Source organism: Monodelphis domestica, chromosome 1 (genome assembly GCF_027887165.1).
Source record: "Monodelphis domestica isolate mMonDom1 chromosome 1, mMonDom1.pri, whole genome shotgun sequence".
In the NCBI taxonomy this organism is placed as follows: domain Eukaryota; kingdom Metazoa; phylum Chordata; class Mammalia; order Didelphimorphia; family Didelphidae; genus Monodelphis; species Monodelphis domestica.
In genome coordinates this window covers 693,624,674-693,644,337 of record NC_077227.1, presented here as the reverse complement: position 1 = coordinate 693,644,337, position 19,664 = coordinate 693,624,674, and the positions used below count along the sequence as shown (strand labels likewise).

At 46.2% G+C, this 19,664-nt stretch overlaps 1 protein-coding gene across 1 annotated transcript; it reads left to right on the top strand.

Moving 5' to 3' along the window:
* The first annotated feature begins 995 nt into the window (after window positions 1–995).
* Window positions 996–13,939, top strand: RRAD (RRAD, Ras related glycolysis inhibitor and calcium channel regulator). The gene is made up of 5 exons (XM_056801648.1): window positions 996–1,129; window positions 1,600–1,982; window positions 6,341–6,414; window positions 9,215–9,419; window positions 13,007–13,939. Exons 2-5 carry the CDS (start codon window positions 1,622–1,624, stop codon window positions 13,282–13,284), a joined length of 918 nt encoding a protein of 305 aa, XP_056657626.1. The 5' UTR covers window positions 996–1,129; window positions 1,600–1,621; the 3' UTR covers window positions 13,285–13,939.
* Window positions 13,940–19,664: the final 5,725 nt, after the last annotated feature.

The window sequence follows — 19,664 nt, the reverse complement described above, 5'->3', positions numbered from 1 at the left end:
TCAAACCTAGCACCCCAGATTCCTCCACAGTGCTCTTACCTCCTCACCACATTAGCCCCGGAAATCTTGCTTTATGGCTGATTCTCTGGCCTTGGGGAGGACTTGGGCTTGGTATAAAAGTAAGAGGGAGCTCTGGATTTACCTATCTACATCGGTTTTGTGGGAAGTGGGGACTTGCTGGGGATTTGGGGGGGGGGGGAGGTGCTGGACTAAGGGCCCAGAACTATTTTTGGAACCAACGAATCTTTTGTTTCCCCGATGTAAAGTGGTTGTCTTCATTTCTACGCTCCTTCTTTCCATCTAATCCCAACCTTTACTTACCTGACACTCCAAAACATTAACCCACATCCTTGCCCTTAGTGTTGAATCTCTGGAAATGGGCTTTCTTATACAGGATGTGAAAGTGAGCAGGAACCCAAGATTCGAAAGGGATCCCTCCCACTTTGAGTCTCTTATACACACAGGGTGTTCCTTGCGTGCCCCACCCCTCTTCCCCTAGATGGGTCTAGGTATCCCGGGTCCTGACCTGCGTCAGATTGTACGAGATGATTGCTCCCAGGTTCTTGATGCAACTCCCCAGGATTTAGGAAGGGGCCTTTGATAACACCAAGTCTATACCCTTGCTCTGCTCCTTCCCATTTAACAGAAGAGGAAACGGAGTCTCAGAGAGGGGGAGTAACACATCTAGTTAGTGGCATCACCAGTATTGGAATCCAGGGTCTTGATCTCAGAATCCAGGACTCTTCTCTATACTTACAGTCCTTTACTCCCCGGGCCGGGGATTGGGAGCTGAGTGGGGGGTTTCTCTCCAGGATTTCCCCTCAGGTCAGGGCTATGTACAGACACGTCAGTCCTCCCTACCCCCGTCAGCTGCCGCCCCCTCCCTCTGGGAGTTGAGAATGAGCTGGCAGAGCTGAGGAAGGGGAGGCCCGGGGGGGAGGGGTAAAAAAGGGGGTGGTGGAGGAGGAGGAGGGACAGGGGGCGGGTCCGGGCTCGGGCCACTGGAGCCCGGACATAAATAGGCGGTGCTGGGGCTCTCCGGGAGATCAGCCCAAGCAGAGCAGAGGCCGAGGCATCCGGGAGCGCACAGTCAGACGTCTCGGGATCAGCAGCTAAGTCTCTACGGGAGGTGAGTACCAGGGAGATGGGCCTCGTTAGGGAGTGGAGGGAGATGCCGGTTGGGGTTCTGGGGCGAGGGTCTGAGGCAGGACGGAGAGACTGGCTCAGTTTGGTGGCTTGGGATCTCGGGCAGGGACCCTGAAGTGTCCTACAAAGGACCGGACTGACCAAGAAGCAGTCTGGAGAGCTAAGGGGTGTGGACTGAACCCAGGCTGGTCGTGGTGTGCATGTGTGCCCTCCCAAAAGTGGCGTGGGGTGGGGGGTGGGGGTTGCGGGGGAAGATGTTGGAGTCTGTGTGTATGTGCGTGCGCGCTTGTGTACTGGTGTTGGGGAAAGGGGTGGACGGAACCTAGAATGGTCCCCTTGCTTGGCAGGGGGAGGGAACGGTTCGGGGCAGCCCCGAGGTGGAGTGAGTGAATAGGCACCTCAAAGCTCAGCCTGCCCTTCTCCTCTCCTTCGGCCCGGTGCCTTTCTGCCCAGTGGGCCACAGGCGGTGGGCACGATGACCCTGAATCGCGGAGCTCAGCGGCGCTGCGGGGACCGTCGGCGGGGCAGCACGCCCTTTCTTACACAGCAGCACCTGCACCGCCGCAGCATGCCGGTGGATGAGAGAGACCTTCAGGCGGCTCTGCCCGCAGGTCCCTTGGGCCAGCTGTCCAGTCTGGTGCGGCGCCCCTCCGGAAACCCCAGAGAGTCCAGCGATTGCTGGGCCTCAGGCTCTTCGGACTCCATCACCTCTTCAGGCAGCGAGTCTGACGGTCACCTGTACAAGGTGATACTTCTGGGCGAGCGCGGGGTGGGCAAAACCAGCCTGGCCCGCATCTTCGGTGGCGTCGAGGATGGGCCTGAAGCCGAGGCCGCTGGTGAGTAGCGAGCACATCCAGGACGGACTGGGCCTGACTGGGGGCGGGATGGGAGGGTGGGGGGAATGAGGAGAGGAGGGAAGAGCCCGAGACTTGTGGGAAACTGAACAGAGGAGAATTAGAAGAGAGCGTCCAAAAATATGGGGATGGAGGATGGGGAGAGAAGGAGAAAAAAAGGAACTACTGTAAGCTTCTGGAGGACAGGAACTGGTCTTCCTTTTTTGACTTTGTATTCCCAGGGTCTCTACAATTAGCCGGTTCTTAAATGCCAGTTGAATTGAATTGAATCAGGAAGGGAAGGAATTAGGGGAGAGTAAAAGAGGGAAATCATTGAGGGTTTTCAAGTGAAAACAGAAAAGAAAATGTGTGAGGTGAGGAGAAGAAAGCAAGGGTAAAAGAGGGAGGCCGAACTTGCTAACAGGATTCAGATCTGATCCCTAGCTCTGAAATTAGTCTACTGAAGGACCTTGGACAAATAATTTCCTTTCTCTGTACCAGATTGGGTGGGACTAGAATCTAATCACTAGGTACTTGAAGGCTGCTCCTAGGTGGGATATTCTGTAACCCTTAGGAGAGGGAAGAGATGGAAGAAAGGATAAACTCCCAGATTTATAGAAAGGCTTGTATGAATGCCTGGAGAATTTGTCCATCTGTCCATCTCTTTGTTAGGGATGGCAGACACTGGGAGGCAGAAACATCCCATACCTTCTTGGAATGATATGAGGAGCAACAAAATCCACCCTTACTCCCAGGTCTTCCTCAGAGATAGGTTTTGGGGCTAGAGGGCTAGAAGTGAAAGTGTTGGGGTGTGGGGAGCCCATGTTGTGGATAGTCTCATGAACTCCCACTTTGGAGCCCTGGAATCAGAAGATTTAGAGCTTGCAGAGACCCCAGAGATTATCTTGTCCAAATCCTTCATTTTACAGATCAGGAAACTGAGGCCCAGAGAGGAAAGTATAATTTTGCCCAAGTTTATAATGACAGTAAGGGTAGAGACAAGTAGATTTCAGTTGAGGTCTTCTGACTCCAAATCCACTATTTTTAAAAAAAAAGGCGTGTTGACTGACTTAGATCTTTCCATTGTCCCTTTTCAAAGAGGTCCAAAGAACTGCAGGTTCAGTGGCTTCTTAGGTAAGTTTAATGGTTGAGGCTCCATTTCCCACCATGAACCTCTTCCTTGAAGGCCACTCACTGCACCAGGTATTAGTATGAGTTCTGGGTATTAGTTGATGGTAGATGGGATTTGGTAGAAGTAAGTATGGGTATGACAGGTCCAACCACCTCAGCCCAGTGCAAATCAGGAACTGTGACTGTCCTGGCATTGGGGAAGAAGGGTACCAGCTTGCAGGAATTATAGGGGCAATGTCCCCTGAGTCTGGACCAACCTATGGTCTCTGCCACCAGAATCTTTACCCTTTATGAGGCCTCATCTGTAAGCCAAACTTCCAAGCCAGGAAAGTCCAGATCAGAGCCAGTATAGCATAGTAGATAAAACATATCTAGACTCAGTGTTAAGAAGACCTGAGTTCAAATCCTACCTCACTTTTTAATTTTATTTTTTATATAAATATTCACTTTATTTTATGTTTTAATTTTTATTTTTTAATTAAGTAAAATTTATTTTCCTTCTATACTTCCTACATTTAAAAAAAGATAAGAGGAAAAAACCTTCTTTCATATATGCAAAGTCAAGTGAAACAAATTCCTGCATCTCAGACATTTTTTAAAAAACCCTTACCTTCCATATTAGAATCAATACTATGTATCAGTTCCAAAGCAAAAGTGTGGCAAGGACTAGACAATTGGAATTGTGATTTACCCAGTGTGGGAAAGCTAGAAAGTGTGTGAGACCCAGCATCTCCCACTCCAGGTCTGGCTCTCTATCCACTGCCCCTTCAGATACTTAAACAGTCTATGGGCCTAGGCAAGCCACTGAATTTCTCTGGGCCTCAGCTTCTTCATCTGTAAACTGAAGAGGTTAACTCAGACTTCTAGAGTTCCTTCTAGCTCGCAATCTACGATCCTATCCTTTCCTCCTGGGACCTCAACAGGCCACAGTTGGAGGAATAATTCTGAGAGCCCAGGGGCTTCTTCTTGGCCCCTAAAGTAGCAATAGCAATCGTCGGGAGCCTGCCCGACTGAGGAGGAATATGTGGGTAGGAATTATATTAGCCAAATAAGCAGGGGATTCCATTGTCTTAGAGAGAAGGGGGCTGATACCTTGTTCCACTCATCATGTATCACACTGGGACAATGAAAAGCTGTTGGGCTTCATGCAACAGACTTACATTACTTGCATGTGATACCATGTATCATCAGTAACAGTAGCAGGGATCGTGGGAATAATACAGAAAAGAGATGGCGGGGGGAGGTTAGGGGTCCAAGTGTAATAGAAAACAGATGGATAGATGGGAGGTTAGGGGTCCAGCTATAATAAGAAACACAGGGTTGGATGGGGAGTTTTGGAATTCAGCTATAATAGAAAACAGGAATAGATAAGGAGTTTGGAGACCTAGCAATAAAGGAAAGCAGGGATGGATGAAGACTAAGGGATCCACTGTGACTGGAAACAATGGGATAGATCAAGAGGTTAGGGAACTCATCCACTCCTACTAGCATTTTTAAGTACCTGCTGTTTGCTGGGCACAGGGGATACGAAGACAAAAAGAGACAGTGCCTGTCCTCAATGCAGGCTAAATTACAATGGAAGGAAGTTAGGTGGCTGGCCATTTTATTTATATATATATATATATGTATATATGTGTATATATTTTATACATTTTGTGTATATTTTTTATTTTATATATTATTTCACATTTTATACATTATGTATAATTCATTGCACATGTACTTGTGTATAATTTATATTATTTTATTATAGTATCATTTATATTAAATTTCTAGATTAAAGTCTATGCTATTAATTCCCAGAAAGAAGTGCCACATTAGTAGTGGTGAAGTTGGGTTTTGAACCCAAGTCTTTTAACTTGGAGCCTTGTACTTTTTGTGTTAAATATATGCTTTTGTACTTTTTGTGTTTTATATTTATAAAATAGCCAGACTTCTCCTCCCCATCTCTATTACTCATTATATGTAATATATATCCTTATGTATGTATATGTATAGGTGGGTGGGTATATTAGTTGCAGGTCTTGCTAAAATTAAAAACATTAGGGAGGAACAATTAAGTAGCACAGTGGCTAGAGCACCAGACCTGGAGTTGGGAGGATCCAGGTTCCAATTTGACCTCAGACACTTCCTAGCTGTGTGACCTTGGACAAGTCACTTGACCATGATTGCCTTGCCCTAGCCACTATTCTGTCTTAGAATTGATAATAAGGTGGGCAGCTGGGTAGCTTAGTGGATTGAGAGCCAGGCCTAGAGATGGGAGGTCCTAGGTTCAAATCTGGCCTCAGACACTTCCCAGCTGCGTGACCCTGGGCAAGTCACTTGACCCCCATTGCCTAGCCCTTACCACTCTTCTGCCTTGGAGCCAATACACAGTATTGACTCCAAGATGGAAGGTAAGGGTTTAAAAAAAAAAAGAATTGATAATAAAGGGGCAGCTAGGTGCCCAAGTGGATAAAGAACCAGGCCTAGAGATAGGATGTCCTGGGTTTAAATGTGGCCTCAGACTCTACCTAGCTGTATAATCTTGAACAAGTCACTTAACCTCCATTGCCTAGCCCTTCCCTTTGTAGCTGATACTCAGTATGAATTCTTAGATAGAAAGTAAGAGTTGTAAGAATTGAAATAATATTTCTACCCAGATATGTATTTTACAAAGTTTATTAGAAAGGGTAGACAATCATTCCTATAAGTAACCTGACCACGTGGTCCCTAGCCTGCAAGTCCCTTCCTCCTTCCCTTTCACCTGCCTGCTCTGTTCCTGACCTCTTCCTTCTTCCCTCCTCTCAAGCCCCAAAGCCTTGACTTTTATTGACGTACAGCACATAGACGGATGCAAACCTGGCACAACTGTGTAATGTCAGAAATGTCTGATGGACAGGTCAAGCTACTCAGGAGGGGGAGGGAATGAACTTCCTTGACAGAGAGTTTAAAAAAAATTGATACTAAGACAGAAGATAAGGGAAAAGGAAAGGAGAGGAGAGGAAGAGGAAGAGGAGAGAAGAGGAGAGGAAGAGGAGAGGAGAGCAGAGAAGAGAAAGCCAAAGAGAGAAGAGGGAGAAAAGAGTAGGAGAGCAGGGAACCACTTAGCATAGGAACCTGTGGGAAATGGGGACAGAGGGAGGACAGAAGTCTAGTGCTGACTCGGGATGCTTGGCACACACTGCCTTTCTCTCTCTCTATGTGACCCACCACAATGACCTTGTTCTCTGGGCATGTCTTTTCCCTAGGGAATACCTATGACCGATCCATCGTGGTGGATGGCGAAGAGGCTTCTCTGGTGGTGTTTGACATCTGGGAACAGGTAAGATTCCCAGCCAAGATTGGGAAGCCTAGGACAGGGGAGCTAGTAAGGAGATTTGTTGGGACAGGTAAATCTTCTTAGCTTCTGGTAGAATGATGCTTAGAACTGTCTAGGCTGGGGGGCAGCTGGGTAGCTCAGTGGATTGAGAACCAGGCCTAGAGACTGGAGGTCCTAGGTTCAAATCCGGCCTCAGCCACTTCCTAGCTGTGTGACCCTGGGCAAGTCACTTGACCCCCATTGCCTAGCCCTTACCACTCTTCTGCCTTGGAGCCAATACACAGTATTGACTCCAAGACGGAAGGTAAGGGTTTAAAAAAAAAAAAAAGAACTGTCTAGGCTGGAAGGGGATGTCTCTGGGTGTGGGCACAATGCCCGTGAATCCTGGTCTTAGCACCATAGGATTCTAGAACTGGAAGAACCTTCAAGTTCACCTAGTCTACCCTACTCCTTCATTTTATTGATAAGAAAATTGATTCTTAGAAAAAAATGTCACATAGGTATTTGTGGAGCTGGGATTTGAACCCAGTGTTTCTAACTTCAAAACTAGTACTTTTTGTGTTCAAACCATACCAATTTGTAGAACCCTAAGTTGCTTACGTGTTCTTTTTCCTCTTCTTTCTCTTCTTATACCTTTTCTCCCCAGCAATTTAATCTAAGATATAGAGGCAGGTTAGCTAGGTAGCACAGTGGGTAAAGCACCAGACTGCCGTGGTCTGGCTTCAGATGCTTCCTAGTTATAGGAGCCTGGGCAAGTCTCTTAACTCTGATTACCTAACCCTTGTTGCTCTTCTGTCTTAGAATTGAGAGCTAAGCCTAGAGATGGGAGGTCCTGGGTTCAAATTTAATTTTGGACATGTCCTAGCTGTGTGACCCTTGGCAAGTCACTTAGCCCCTATTGCCTAGCCCTTACCATTCTTTTGCCTTGAAAAGAATACACAGATTTGATTCTAGAATTTAAAAAATGTGATACTAAGACCAAAGGTAAGAGGTTTTAAAAAATTAATTAAACATTTCCAGGATAACAGCAAGGAGTAAGAGTAGTTTGCTGGTATAGACTAGTTCTCCTTTGGAACCCCAAGATTCTCCCCTTCCACTTTGCCCCATATCACTCCCCCAGCAGGGCTCTCTATTAAGTTTGGAGGAGCCACTGCCCTTCTCCATTTAGGTCTCCTTCTGATTCTCCTCCCACTTTCCAAAATTGACTATTGTGACTGGATTTGAAAGGTGGCCAGAGAGAACGAAAAAGACCAGCCAACCTCACTCTAATGAATAATTCCATTTCCTCCTGTGTAGAAAAAGGGAGATAAAATTTCCAGTGTGTAGGACTTCTTTTTTTCACAACCCTTACCCTTAGGATCAATGCTAAGTATCAGTTCTGAGACAGAAGAGTGGTAAAGGCTAGGCAACGGGGGTTAAGTGACTTGCCTAGCTAGGAAGTGTCTGCGGCCAGATTTAATCCCAGCACCTCGCATCTCCAGGTCTAGTTCTCCATTTGCTAAGCCACCTAGCTGGCCTCCAGCTTATAAAACTTATGTGGATTTATAACTAAGAGGTTTGAAATCACATCGCACTTTTATATGCATGTCTCCAAAGCATAAGAGCTCTGGATTTGGAATCAGGGGTCCTGGGTTTGAATCCCAGCTCTGCCACTTACTTGGCCACGTCACTGTAGGTAAGACTTTTCCCCAATATGATCTTCAGTTTTCTCATCTATAAAATAGAGACATTCCTAACCAGGACCCTGGGACAGTTAGGGCAAGTAGGAGTATCCCCAATTTATAGATGAGGAAACTGAAGATCAGAGAGGGAATGTGATTTACCTGAAGTCACTCAGCAAGTCAGTGATAGAGCCTGTTATAGAACAAAGATTACTCAATTCTTCTGAACTAGATGGTCTATAAGCTAGGTGGTACAATAGGAAGAGTGCCAGACTTCCCGGTTGGCCTCAGATACTTACCAGCTGCATAACCCTGAGCAAGTCTCTTAACCCTATTTGCCTCAGTCTCCTCATCTGTAAAATGAGCTGGAGAAGAAAATGGCAGATACTAGCTGTGTCCTTGGGCAGTCTCTTAACCCTGTTTGCCTCAGTTTCCTCATCTGTCAAATGAGCTGGAGAAGAAAATGGCAGACACTAGCTGTGTCCTTGAGCAATCTCTTAACCCTGTTTGTCTCAGTCTCTTCATCTGTCAAATGAGCTGGAGAAGAAAATGGCAAACACTAGCTGTGTCCTTGGGCAGTCTCTTAATCCTGTTTGCCTCAGCTTCTTCATCTGTCAAATGAGCTGGAGAAGAAAATGGCAAATACTAGCTGTGTCCTTGGGCAGTCTCTTAACCCTGTTTGCCTCAGTCTCCTCATCTGTCAAATGAGCTGGAGAAGAAAATGGCAAACCACTCCAGTATCTTTGTCAAGAAAATCCCAGATAGGGTCACAAAGAGTCAGACAAAAGTAAAATGCCTAAACAGCAACAAACAAACTATACTAGGGCAGGAATTGGGTCTTCTCTAAATTGCTCACACAAACTAGTTCCTTTCAAAGTGTTTTGTGTATTACCCCTTCTAGCTTCGCCATTTTGTGTTCCAGCATTCTATGTTCTGAGGTCCCTTTCAGCTCTTACATTTTATGATTGGATGAGATAAGCCTGATATTTTGAAAAGAAAAGCAGAGCTGGTGTCTCATCCTCCTCCCCTGGCAGGCTGGGAGAAATTCCACGGTCTACGAGAAGCTAAGGAAGCAGCGGCCAGGTCAAGGGCAGGCAGGGAGTTCATTGTGTGACCTAAAGGGTACTTTTCTCCCCTATTAGGATGAGAGTCAGTGGCTGTCCAATCATTGCATGAAGATGGGCGATGCCTATGTCATTGTGTACTCGGTCACTGACAAAGTGAGTTTTGAGAAGGCCTCGGAGCTGCGCATTCAGCTACGGCGTGCCCGCCAATCAGAGGACATCCCCATCATCCTTGTGGGCAACAAGAGCGACCTGGTCCGTTCCCGAGAAGTCTCCGTGGATGGTAAGCCTGCTGCCCTGGAAGGAAAGGCCCCAAGCTTGGGATTCAAATCCCAGCAATTGCACAGTTAAAAGATAGTGACACCCCCCTTCCTCCCCTCCCCTCGGGGACCCGCCAAGTTTCTAAATATAAGACAGAAAAATGCTGGCTGAAGTCAGGCTGCTTCTCTCGGCACGTCCGTTCGGAACAGCACTCTGTGGGAGGCTGAGGGCTTGGTGGGGATGGAGGGGAGGGACAGGACGGACCAAGGATCCAAGGGAGGGTCTGAGTGAAGGAGAGAAGAGGTGGAAGGGAAGGAACCAGACGGAAGCAGAGGGTACTTAATTTGGTATTCCTGACTGAGAGGTCAGAGAAGGGTTGACTTAAGGCTAAGAGAGGCCAAAGAGGTCATCTGGTCCAACTCTCTCCTTTTACAGATGAGGAAACTAAGACTCAGGGCAGTTAAATGATTTGCCCAAAGGGACACAAGTTGTAAGCAACAGAGGTGAGATTTGAATCCAGATCCTCTGGCTTTAGAGACCAACAACATTCATTCTCTGAGCTTGGAAATACAAAGATATATAAACAGAGGCAGCTAGGTGGCTCAATGCATAAAGAGTCCAGCCTGGAGATTGGAGGTCCTGGGTTCAAATATGACCTCAGACACTTCTTAACTGTGTGATCCTGAACAAGTCATTTAACCCCAGTTGTCTAGCTCTTATTGCTCTTCTGCCTTAGAACTGACACTCAGTATTAATTCTAAGACAAAAGGTAAGGGTTAAAAAAAAAAGACATATAACAGACTTAACTGCTCTCAAGAAGCATTCATACAGTTTACTGGAGAGAAACATCTCTAAAATGAAGGGGAGATAACAACAAGCCCACTACTCTTTCCCTTTTTCACACCAGCTCTGTGAGGTGGGCAGAGCCTGGATGATGATTTCTGTTTGATTATCTCCATTTTTAAGGTTACTCAAAAAAGGGAAGTTGTTTTACTTACTTTACTTGCCATGCTGTTGAGACTTGAACTCATGTCTTCTGAGGGTTAATAATAGTGCTTTTCAAAGCACAATACCATGAGATAAATGAGAGAGAGAGAGAGAGAGAGAGAGAGAGAGAGAGAGAGAGAGAGAGAGAGAGAGAGAGGAACTGAGAGAGACACAGAAAGAGACAGAGAGGCAGAGACAAAGATGGAGAGAGACCTTTAGTGCATTATATAAATGCTAGTTTTTAATAATAATTTGATCTCAATAATTATTAGTAATTAATAAGTTATTACTGATATTATTAAAAGTGTGAAAGGGACTGTGTGGGGCTCTCACAGAGAGCTAGAGATTCCCAAGAACTTGAGTCCAAACTCTGGGATGTCTCTGAATAAGTAGGAATTTAGGATCTCAAGGGAAAAGTGGGACCCACTAGAGAGGGAAAATTGTGTCAGTTGCTTATGGGTGCCTGTGAGTCCTTTGTGACTTTTGCATTTTTGTGGGATGAAATGACTCTGACAACTCCCTCCTCCCCTGCCCCAAATTTAAATCTATGAGAAATTTGAGCAGCAAGAGTTCACTTTCTCCTGGATGTAGGATGGTCAGGGAAGGCTTCAGAGAAAAGGCATTTAAACTGGGCTTTGAAGGAAGGGAGGATCGTTGGCAGGTGGAAATGGAGGAAAGGGACATCTATTCCAACCACAGAGTGTCAAGTGAGCAAAAGTATGGAGACTGGAGAGGGCAGACCAACAAGGAGCAGAGGGTGGCACTGAAGACTTCTAAGGATTCATTTGAAATTCAAGGCAGAATCTGTCCATCTCATTTTAGCCGCTCCACTCCCCTTGGTTTCCAGTCCAGAGGCCAAGACATCACCCCCTTTGAGCACTTTGGGAGGAAGGTACTCCTCTAGGGTCAGTCAGAACATGGGCTGTGTAATGCCAGGGAGAATTTGGGGCATTTAGCTTCTAATAGTTTCTTCCAGATGAGAGGTGACATCCCCTGAGGGAAAGAAAGCTTACTTCTCCCAATCCTCTCTGTGCCCCTTCTACTGGCCTCCCAGCCTGAGATTCTCCCCTGAAGTCCCCCACACCTCCTTGCTATTTGCTTGTATCCGCCTAGGCTGCATGGGACAAAGGCAGACTTCTAGCCCCAGGATATTCCCCATGTTCATTCCCTCATGTGTAATAGAACCATCACTGGACTTGTAAACAGGTGACCTGGTTTCGAATCCTTGTCCTGACTCTTAATTGCCTCCATCACTTAGTAAATAATCCTTGACTCCTTCATAGGGAGAATTTGAGGATTTCATAATAGTGACTGGTTGCAAGAGGTGTATGATATTCTGCAAGTACAAAGAATCATTTTTATTTGGGTCACTTAATTCATCAGTAAACATTTATTAATCACCCACCATATGCCAGGCACTGTGCTAAGTGCTAGATATACAAAAAGAAATGAAAGACAGCCCCTATCCTCAAGGAGTTTACAATCTAACCCATCTGGGTGGAAGTGAAGGGGAGAAGAGGGAAGATATATATAATCACAACCCCACGATGCTCTTCTGAAGGACTTGTCTCTTAGAAAGTCACCATGTTGGGGGCAGCTGGGTAGCTCAGTGGATTAAGAGTCAGGTCTAGGTTCAAATCTGGCCTCAGACACTTCCCAGCTGTGTGACCCTGGGCAAGTCACTTGACCCCCATTGCCTAGCCCTTACCACTCTTCTGTCTTGGAACCAATGCACAGTATTGACTCCAAGAAGGAAGGTAAGGGTTTAAAAAAAAAAGAAAGAAAGAAAGTCACCATGTTTCTCAGGAAGATTCCAAAGCTGTGCCTTCTCATGTGGTCCAACCAAGTCTAGAAACAGAGACGATAGAATGTCAGAGCTGGAGAGACCCTTAGAACATGGAATATTAGAACAAAGTACAAAATGTTGGAGCTACAATATTCTCCTAATTCTCTGAGATGAGTTTCCTCATCTATAAAATGAAGAGTTGGTACTAATTGGTCATTAAGGTTCCTTCTCTCTCTCTCTTTTTTATTTCCAAAGTTTCCCTCTTGCTCAAAGCCTTTTCCAATCCCTCTTAATTCAGGTGCATTTTCTTTGTTAATTATTTCCTGTGTGTTCTGTACCTAGCCTATTGTACATATTTGCTGGTTATGTCCCCATTAGACCATGAGCATCTCCACTCTGGAGGTGGAGTCAAAATGGCGGAGCAAGGGCAAGAACTCATTTGTGCTCTCCCAAATTTCTCTCTAAACAACTTTAAAATAGCACCACAAAGTGAATTCTGGAGCAGCAGAACCAACAAAAGGATGGGAAAAGCAGGATCTATCTTTTGTTTTTGTTTTTTTTATCCCCTAAAATACTTAGCACAATGCCAGATTCACAGTAGACACTTAATGTGCATTGACCACCCAACTGATTCAATGCCTTGGAGATCTATTTGAATCCTTACATTTATAGATAAAGAAACTGAGGCAAAAGGGAAGGAATTTGCCCAAGTCATAGGTGTGTTATACTAGGGTTCTTCAGGAAGAAGCCTTCAGTGGAGTTCCTTAGCCTCTTGAATTGTGCCCTATTCTTTCCTCTGGTTCCTCATCACTTCTCCTTTCCCTTTGGATCCACAGAAGGCCGCGCCTGTGCCGTCGTGTTTGACTGCAAGTTCATTGAGACATCAGCTGCCCTTCACCACAATGTCCAGGACTTGTTTGAGGGCATCGTCCGGCAGATCCGGCTCCGGAAGGACAGCAAAGAAGACAACGCCCGGAGGATGGCCAACACCAAGAGGCGAGAGAGCATTGGCAAGAAGGCAAAGCGCTTCCTGGGCAGAATCGTGGCCAAGAACAACAAAAAGATGGCTTTCAAGGCCAAATCCAAGTCCTGCCATGATCTCTCTGTGCTCTAGGTGGAGCTCCTGGGGGGAGGGGGGAAGGGGAGCACCCCAAGGGGTGGCACAGAGGGATTCTTGGTAGGCACAGAGCCCCTATCCGTGCTATAGTGGAATGAGCACTAGATTCGGAGTCCTGGGACCTGGGGTCACATCCTAGGACTCTGCCGCTAACTATGTGATCTTGGACAAGCGACTACCGCAGTTTGGGACTTGGTTTCTTCATCTACAAAATGAGGGAATTGGACAATTCAATAGCTTGAAATCCACGATGCCTTAAGATTCGGTGATGATTCTGGGAAGGAGGCTGGAGTGGCTGCCGGGGGAGGCTGGAGGCTGAAAGCAGCTGGAGCTCCAGCCTTTGCCCAGCCAAGGGGCCTTACCCCTATGGCCTGGCTGGAGCTCTGTGTGCTTATTGGACATGACTGCACCGTCCCAAGTCATCCCTTGAAGGAGGCCCCAGGACCTGGGTACGCAGGCCCGTACTTGTTTCAGACCCCTGTGGGGACAGTCGAAACCACATCCCGGTGGGAGAAAAGGAATGGGGAGGGAGGGGGTGATTTGGTTGAATATTTTATGCAGTAAGTTAATATTGCACTTACATTTAAGTCGTTTGATGAATTTGTAATTTGTTTACATGCAGACTTTTATAATAAAGGATTATTTCCTGTTAGAGCTTATTCCCAGACAAATTATTTTCTGCAGGACCCTTGCCCCTCTGTTCTGTGTTTGAGCTGGTGAGCCATCCTGGCAGCAGGAAGAGCAGAGAATGACCCGGGTTCCCAGTAACTAGTACCAGCTGTGTGACTTTGGGCCAATCGCTTCTGCTCCCTAGACCTCAGGATTCGTCAATCCCATGCAATGAGATGGTTGGACTAGATCCGTAAGCCCTGTCCGGCTCTAAGCATTTTATGCTCGGGGTCTCTTCCCACTCTGACATTCGGGTGTGTCCCTCCTCTTGTCCCCCCATTTTTAAAATGGGGTAAAATCATCTCAATCTCCCTCATCGAGGTGAGAACAAAGTATTTTCATATTCTACATTCTAAAGTTCTTCTCTGATTGTGTTCTAGACTTTTCCTTCCAATCAATTCCTCCAAATCCAATTAATCATGCTCCAAAGTTTCTTCCAGTTCTGAAAGTCTGTATTCTAGGGCCTAAAAGTTAGTCTTAAGAGTTTGGGGGGGGGGGGACTGGTTCTTAGAGTGATTCTAACAGGATTCATTAGAGGCAGCTCTGATGGGCTGGCCCTTCGGAGCCCTGCCCCATGGGAAAGCATTCGCCCACCATGATGTTTGCCCTCTGCAAGAACAGGCATCCAGAGAGATGGCGATCCGACCCAGCGTTCGGAGGTTGTCCCAGAGAGGTTGGGATCGGTTCCTGGACTCCCCCCAAAGCCAGAGCTAGAAGGAGTCACTAGAGATTGGTCTAAAACAACAACCTTTCCCTGGCCTTGGCCCTGACTTCTTCCTCTGCCTGGCCCTGACTTCAGAGGCTGAGCTGGCTTCCTTCTCTTTGGATGTAATAGAAATCTCCCAGTGTCCTGGAGGGGTTACACTCTCTGGCAGAACCCCCAGTCCTCCCCTCTCCCTGTGGCTTCTTCCATTCTCCTTTCCATCTACTGATTCTGGGGCTGGCTTCCCCTGGGCCATACCCCAACCCCAGCCTCCCCCGTCCCTCCCCCAGACACAAAAATTGCTAGCTGCAGTTCTGGACTTGAACCCCAGGCTGGATGTTGGTGGGACCCTCCCTCTGGTTCCTGATCTCAGCTGTCTCTCTTCAGGGGGACAGGCTCTGACTCCCTTCAGTGAGCCTTGTCACCCACCTGAACCCTCAGCCCTTGCCTCCACTGTCTCCCTGACTCTTGGGTCCTCAAAATTGGGAACAGGCTGGGGAGGAAAGGAGGACTCGCCTTTTCTCAGTCAACTCTCGAGGCTTTCCCCTGGCTTGAGTTTGAGCAAGAGGTGGAAGGTGGGGTAGCACCTTGAGGAGAGAAATGGGGGTGGAGGGGAAAGCCTTTGCCAATGGCACACTAAAGTTTCTGGCTACCATGGCACGCTTCCTCCATCACAGTACCTTCAGAAGCATACCCTCCCCCAACCCCTCCTTCCCAATTTGGCCTTCCCCCTTCCCCCACAGTAATTCAGAGCCAGGCTCTCAGGGGGTCCAGAGTGTGCTGGCAAGTGTGAGGAGAAGCCAGAACAACTTGTGCTAACCACTTTCTAATTAAATCCTGGTAAGGACAACTTGGTCTGACTCCAATTCTGTAGGGACCACCCAGGAGATAGCCTTTCCTATCGTAGTGGAAAGAATGCTGAATTTTTAGTCACAAGGCCTGGGTTCAAATCTCAACTCTTCTATTTACTATTTTCAAGCCTTAGTTTCTTCCTCAATTTGAGATAATCATCTCTCTCAGGGCCCTTCCATCTCTAAATCCTATACTCCTGTGAAAAATGTTGATGGTTATAAAGAGAAGGCCAGGAGAGAACAGCTGTGACTGTTGAGGGGAATATGGGTAGGGGAAGGAATAAGGAATAAATGAGGGTTTTCTTTTCTTTCTGGGGGGTGGGGAAGGGAGATAGCTCAATTAGCCTCAGTGAGGGTGCCCCTTAGGTCCATTACCCTAGAATATAGAGGGAGATCAGGAAAGGCTTTCATGCAGAAGGTAGTGCTTGAGTTTCTGCAGACAGGGACTCTAAAAGGCTAAAGTGAAAAGGGAGTGCACTCACACTCCTGTGATGTAGGTTATATAGGAGTTACATCCATTTTGCAGATGAAGAAACTGAGGCTCACATAAAGATTTGCTTATGATCACACAACTGATAAGTAGGAGAATCAGGATTCAAACTCAGGACATCTTGACTTTAAGGCCAGCATTCTTTTCACATGCCCACACTGCCTATTTTTGTCTCTCCCTCCATTTATCCATCTATTCCCTTCATTCATGCATTCGTCCATTCCTTCTCTCCATCCATCTATCCATGTTATCCTTCCCTGCCTCCATTTATCCATCTATTCCCTTCATCCATTCATGCATTCATCCATTTCTTCTCTCCATCCATCCATCTATCCATGTTATCCTTCCCTGCCCCCATTGATCCATCAATTTTATTCATTCATTCATGCATTCATTTATTCTCTCTATCCATCCATCCCCTCCTGTTCTCTTCCCAGTCCTTAGAGAAGACCAAAAAAAAAAAAAAGATGTGGGTCCCTACCTCCAGGGTGCTCATAGAATGAGAAAAGAGTAATAATCACCCAAGACAGGCTATGATCAAACATGCATCAGACTAGATGGCTATGGCAGTAACAATGATAGCACTTCACATTTTTAGAGTAAAACTTTTCCAAATGCTTCTAAATCTATTATTGCCGTTTGATTGGCATAATTGCTCAAAAAAGTATCTAGGGCATGCATTAATCTCTCCCATTTTATATTTAAGAATATTGAGACACAGATTAGGAAAAGCATCTAAGCCAGAAGATCTGAATAAAAGTTATATAATTTCTACACCCAGGGACAGCTAGGTGGCTCAGTGGAGAGAAAGCCTAGAAATGGTAGGTCCTGGATTCAAATCTAGACTCCAATACTTCCTAGCCATGTGACCCTGAACAAGTCCTTCAACCCCCATTGCCTAGCTCTTGTCACTCTTCTGCCTCAGAATCAATCCACAGTATCAATTCTAAGATGGAAGGTAAGGGTTAAAAAGAGAGGGGGAGAGAGAGAGACAGAGACAGAGACAGAGAGATAGAGAGAGACAGAGACAGAGAGACAGAGAGAGACAGAGACAGAGAGAGAGGGAGAGAGAGAGGGAGAGAGAGACACAGAGAGAGAGTGAGATGGGGAAGGAGAGAAGATATGTTTGGGGGAGCTTAGTGACAAAGTACAGAGAGTCAAAAATTGGCTTAGCTCAATCCTTGGAAGCCAAGTCCTGGTGCTAAGCCTCTAGCCTAGCCTTCTTGAAATATCTGGGTTTTACCAGCACCCTGACATCGTGGATAAAAGGTTAGATTTGCAGCTAAGAAAGTCTGGGTTCAGATCCTATCTTTTATCCTTACTAGTTGTATGACCAGGTTACTTAACCTCACTCAGCCTCAATTCTCTCATCCATAAAATGGGAGTATAACCTATAGTGTCTGCTGCACTGTTGTTCATGAGGACATCAGGTGTATAAAAAATGCTTTGCAAATTTTGAAAGGCTCAGTGGATAGAGCATTGGACGTCCAGTTAAGAAGACCTGAGTAGAGATCCTGCCTCAGATACTTCCTAGCTGTGTGACCCTAGGCAAGTCACTTGATTATTGTCTGCCTCCATTTCCTCATCTAATAAATGAGCCTCCCAGGGTTGCTGTGAGGTTTAAAAGAGATAATATTTTCAAAGCACTTGCAAACCTTAAAGTGTTGTATAAATGCTAGCTATTCTTCTTGTTGTTCAGTCATGTCTGACTCTTCCTGACCCCATTTGGGATTTTCTTGGCAGAGACACCAGAGTGGCTTGCCATTTCCTTCTCCACTCATTTGGCATATGAGGAAAATGAGACAAACAAGGTGAAGTGACTTGCCTAAGGTCACACTGCTGAATAAATGTCTGGAGCCAGATTTGTACTTAGGAAGAAAAATCTTCCTGACTCCAGGCTTGGTGCTCTAACCACTGAGACATCTAGTATCTCTCAGTTATTGTCATTAACTTGTTTTGTGACCTTGATCAAGTCACAGTGTATCTTTAAACTTTAGTTTTCAATCTGTAAAATGGGTCTGTGTATTTCACAGAGTCAAAAGAAAAGGGCTTTGTAAATCTTGAAGTGTTACACACGTTATTTCTTATCTGGAAAATGAGGGTCCATTCCAAATCGAGTAGTTAATGTCCTATGAAATAAGCTTCCTGCTTCAGGGTCCTAACTTCCTTAGAGGATAATCTCTCTTCCTGGAGAACATTTTCTCTCGATTTCTCCCATTTCCAGGTCAAAAATTTGGGCTCAGCCCCATTTGGCTCACCTCAATGCCACAAATCACCTGACCTCACCCCCCAGCCCTGTGATATGGAGTCCTCTGTCTGTCTGCCTTCCTCTGGGAGTGGGAACAGGACCATCGCTTGCCCCATCCTGCCCAGGAGGCTTTGGGCTTGGTCCGTGCAGGGGAGAAACGGGAGTTTCCTCAGCTGCGTTCCAGAGAAGCTTTCTCAGGTTCAAGGACATGGTCAAGGTCTCCGTCCTTTAAGCTTGGCCAGCTCTGCTTCCCAGCACAAGGTTTAGGTGGAGCCTTGCTCTGCAGGTTGGATCTGGACACATTCTCTGCAGGAATCATCCATTTGGAGCTGGAAGGAACCTTAGATGTCATCTAGGCCACTTCCCTGACTTTACAAGGTGGAAAAAGCCAGAAGTACATGGATTTGCCCAAGGTCACCAGACTGTAAGAGGAGGAACCAGAACACAGACTCAGGTCCTCTGACTTCCATCCAATCAAGGCTCTTTCTGGAGTGCCAGACTTAGGGTCAGTCCTCCATTAGACTGGCAGAAGTAGAAGAGGGAGTTGGGTCTTAGAAGGGAATGTCAGAGCTGGAGAGAGTCTCAGAATAATGTCAGAGCTAGAAGGAGGCATCAAGTATTTGTGGAGTGCCTATGGTATTCCAGGCACTGAGCTAAGCACTTAACAATTGTATCTCATTTGATCCTCAGAACAACCTAGGACACCATGGCTATTATCTCTCCTCATTTTTACAAGATGAGGAAATTGAGGCAGATAGAAATTAAGTGACTTGCCCAAGGTCACACAGTTATATAAATGGCAGAGGCTGGGAGGTAGTAGCTAGGCAGCTCAGTGGAGCAGAGTGCCAGGGTTCAGATCTGGCCTCAGATACTTCCTAGCTGTGTGACCCTGGGTAAGTCATTTAACCCCAATTGCCCAGCCCAAACCACTCTTTTCTCTTAGAATTGATACTGAGACAGAAGTTAAGGGTTTACAAAAAAAAAATTTTTTTTAATCGCTGAGGCTAGATTTGAACCCAGATAATCCTGACTCTAGGTCCAGCACTCCATTCATTCATTCTATCACCAGCCTTACCTCCAGCCATAGCTACCTGAGGCATATCACAGTAGAACCCAGAATTTCAGAACTAGTAAGAATCTTAAGAGACCTCCTAGTTAATCCTACACATTCATTTTATACACAAGGAAACTGAGTCTCACAAGAGAGGAGAAGTGACCCACAGTCCAAGGGCATATTGAATTGGTGACATTGGTGTGTTAAACCCACTACTCTGGCCAGTAGAATCGAGGTGCTCAGCCTTCTTTAAAATGTCTCTGTTTGGGGGCCTCTGGTTGGCTCAGTGGATAGAGAATCAGGCCTAGAGATGGAAGGTTCTGTGTTCAAATCCTAACTGTGTGACCCTGGGCAAGTCACTT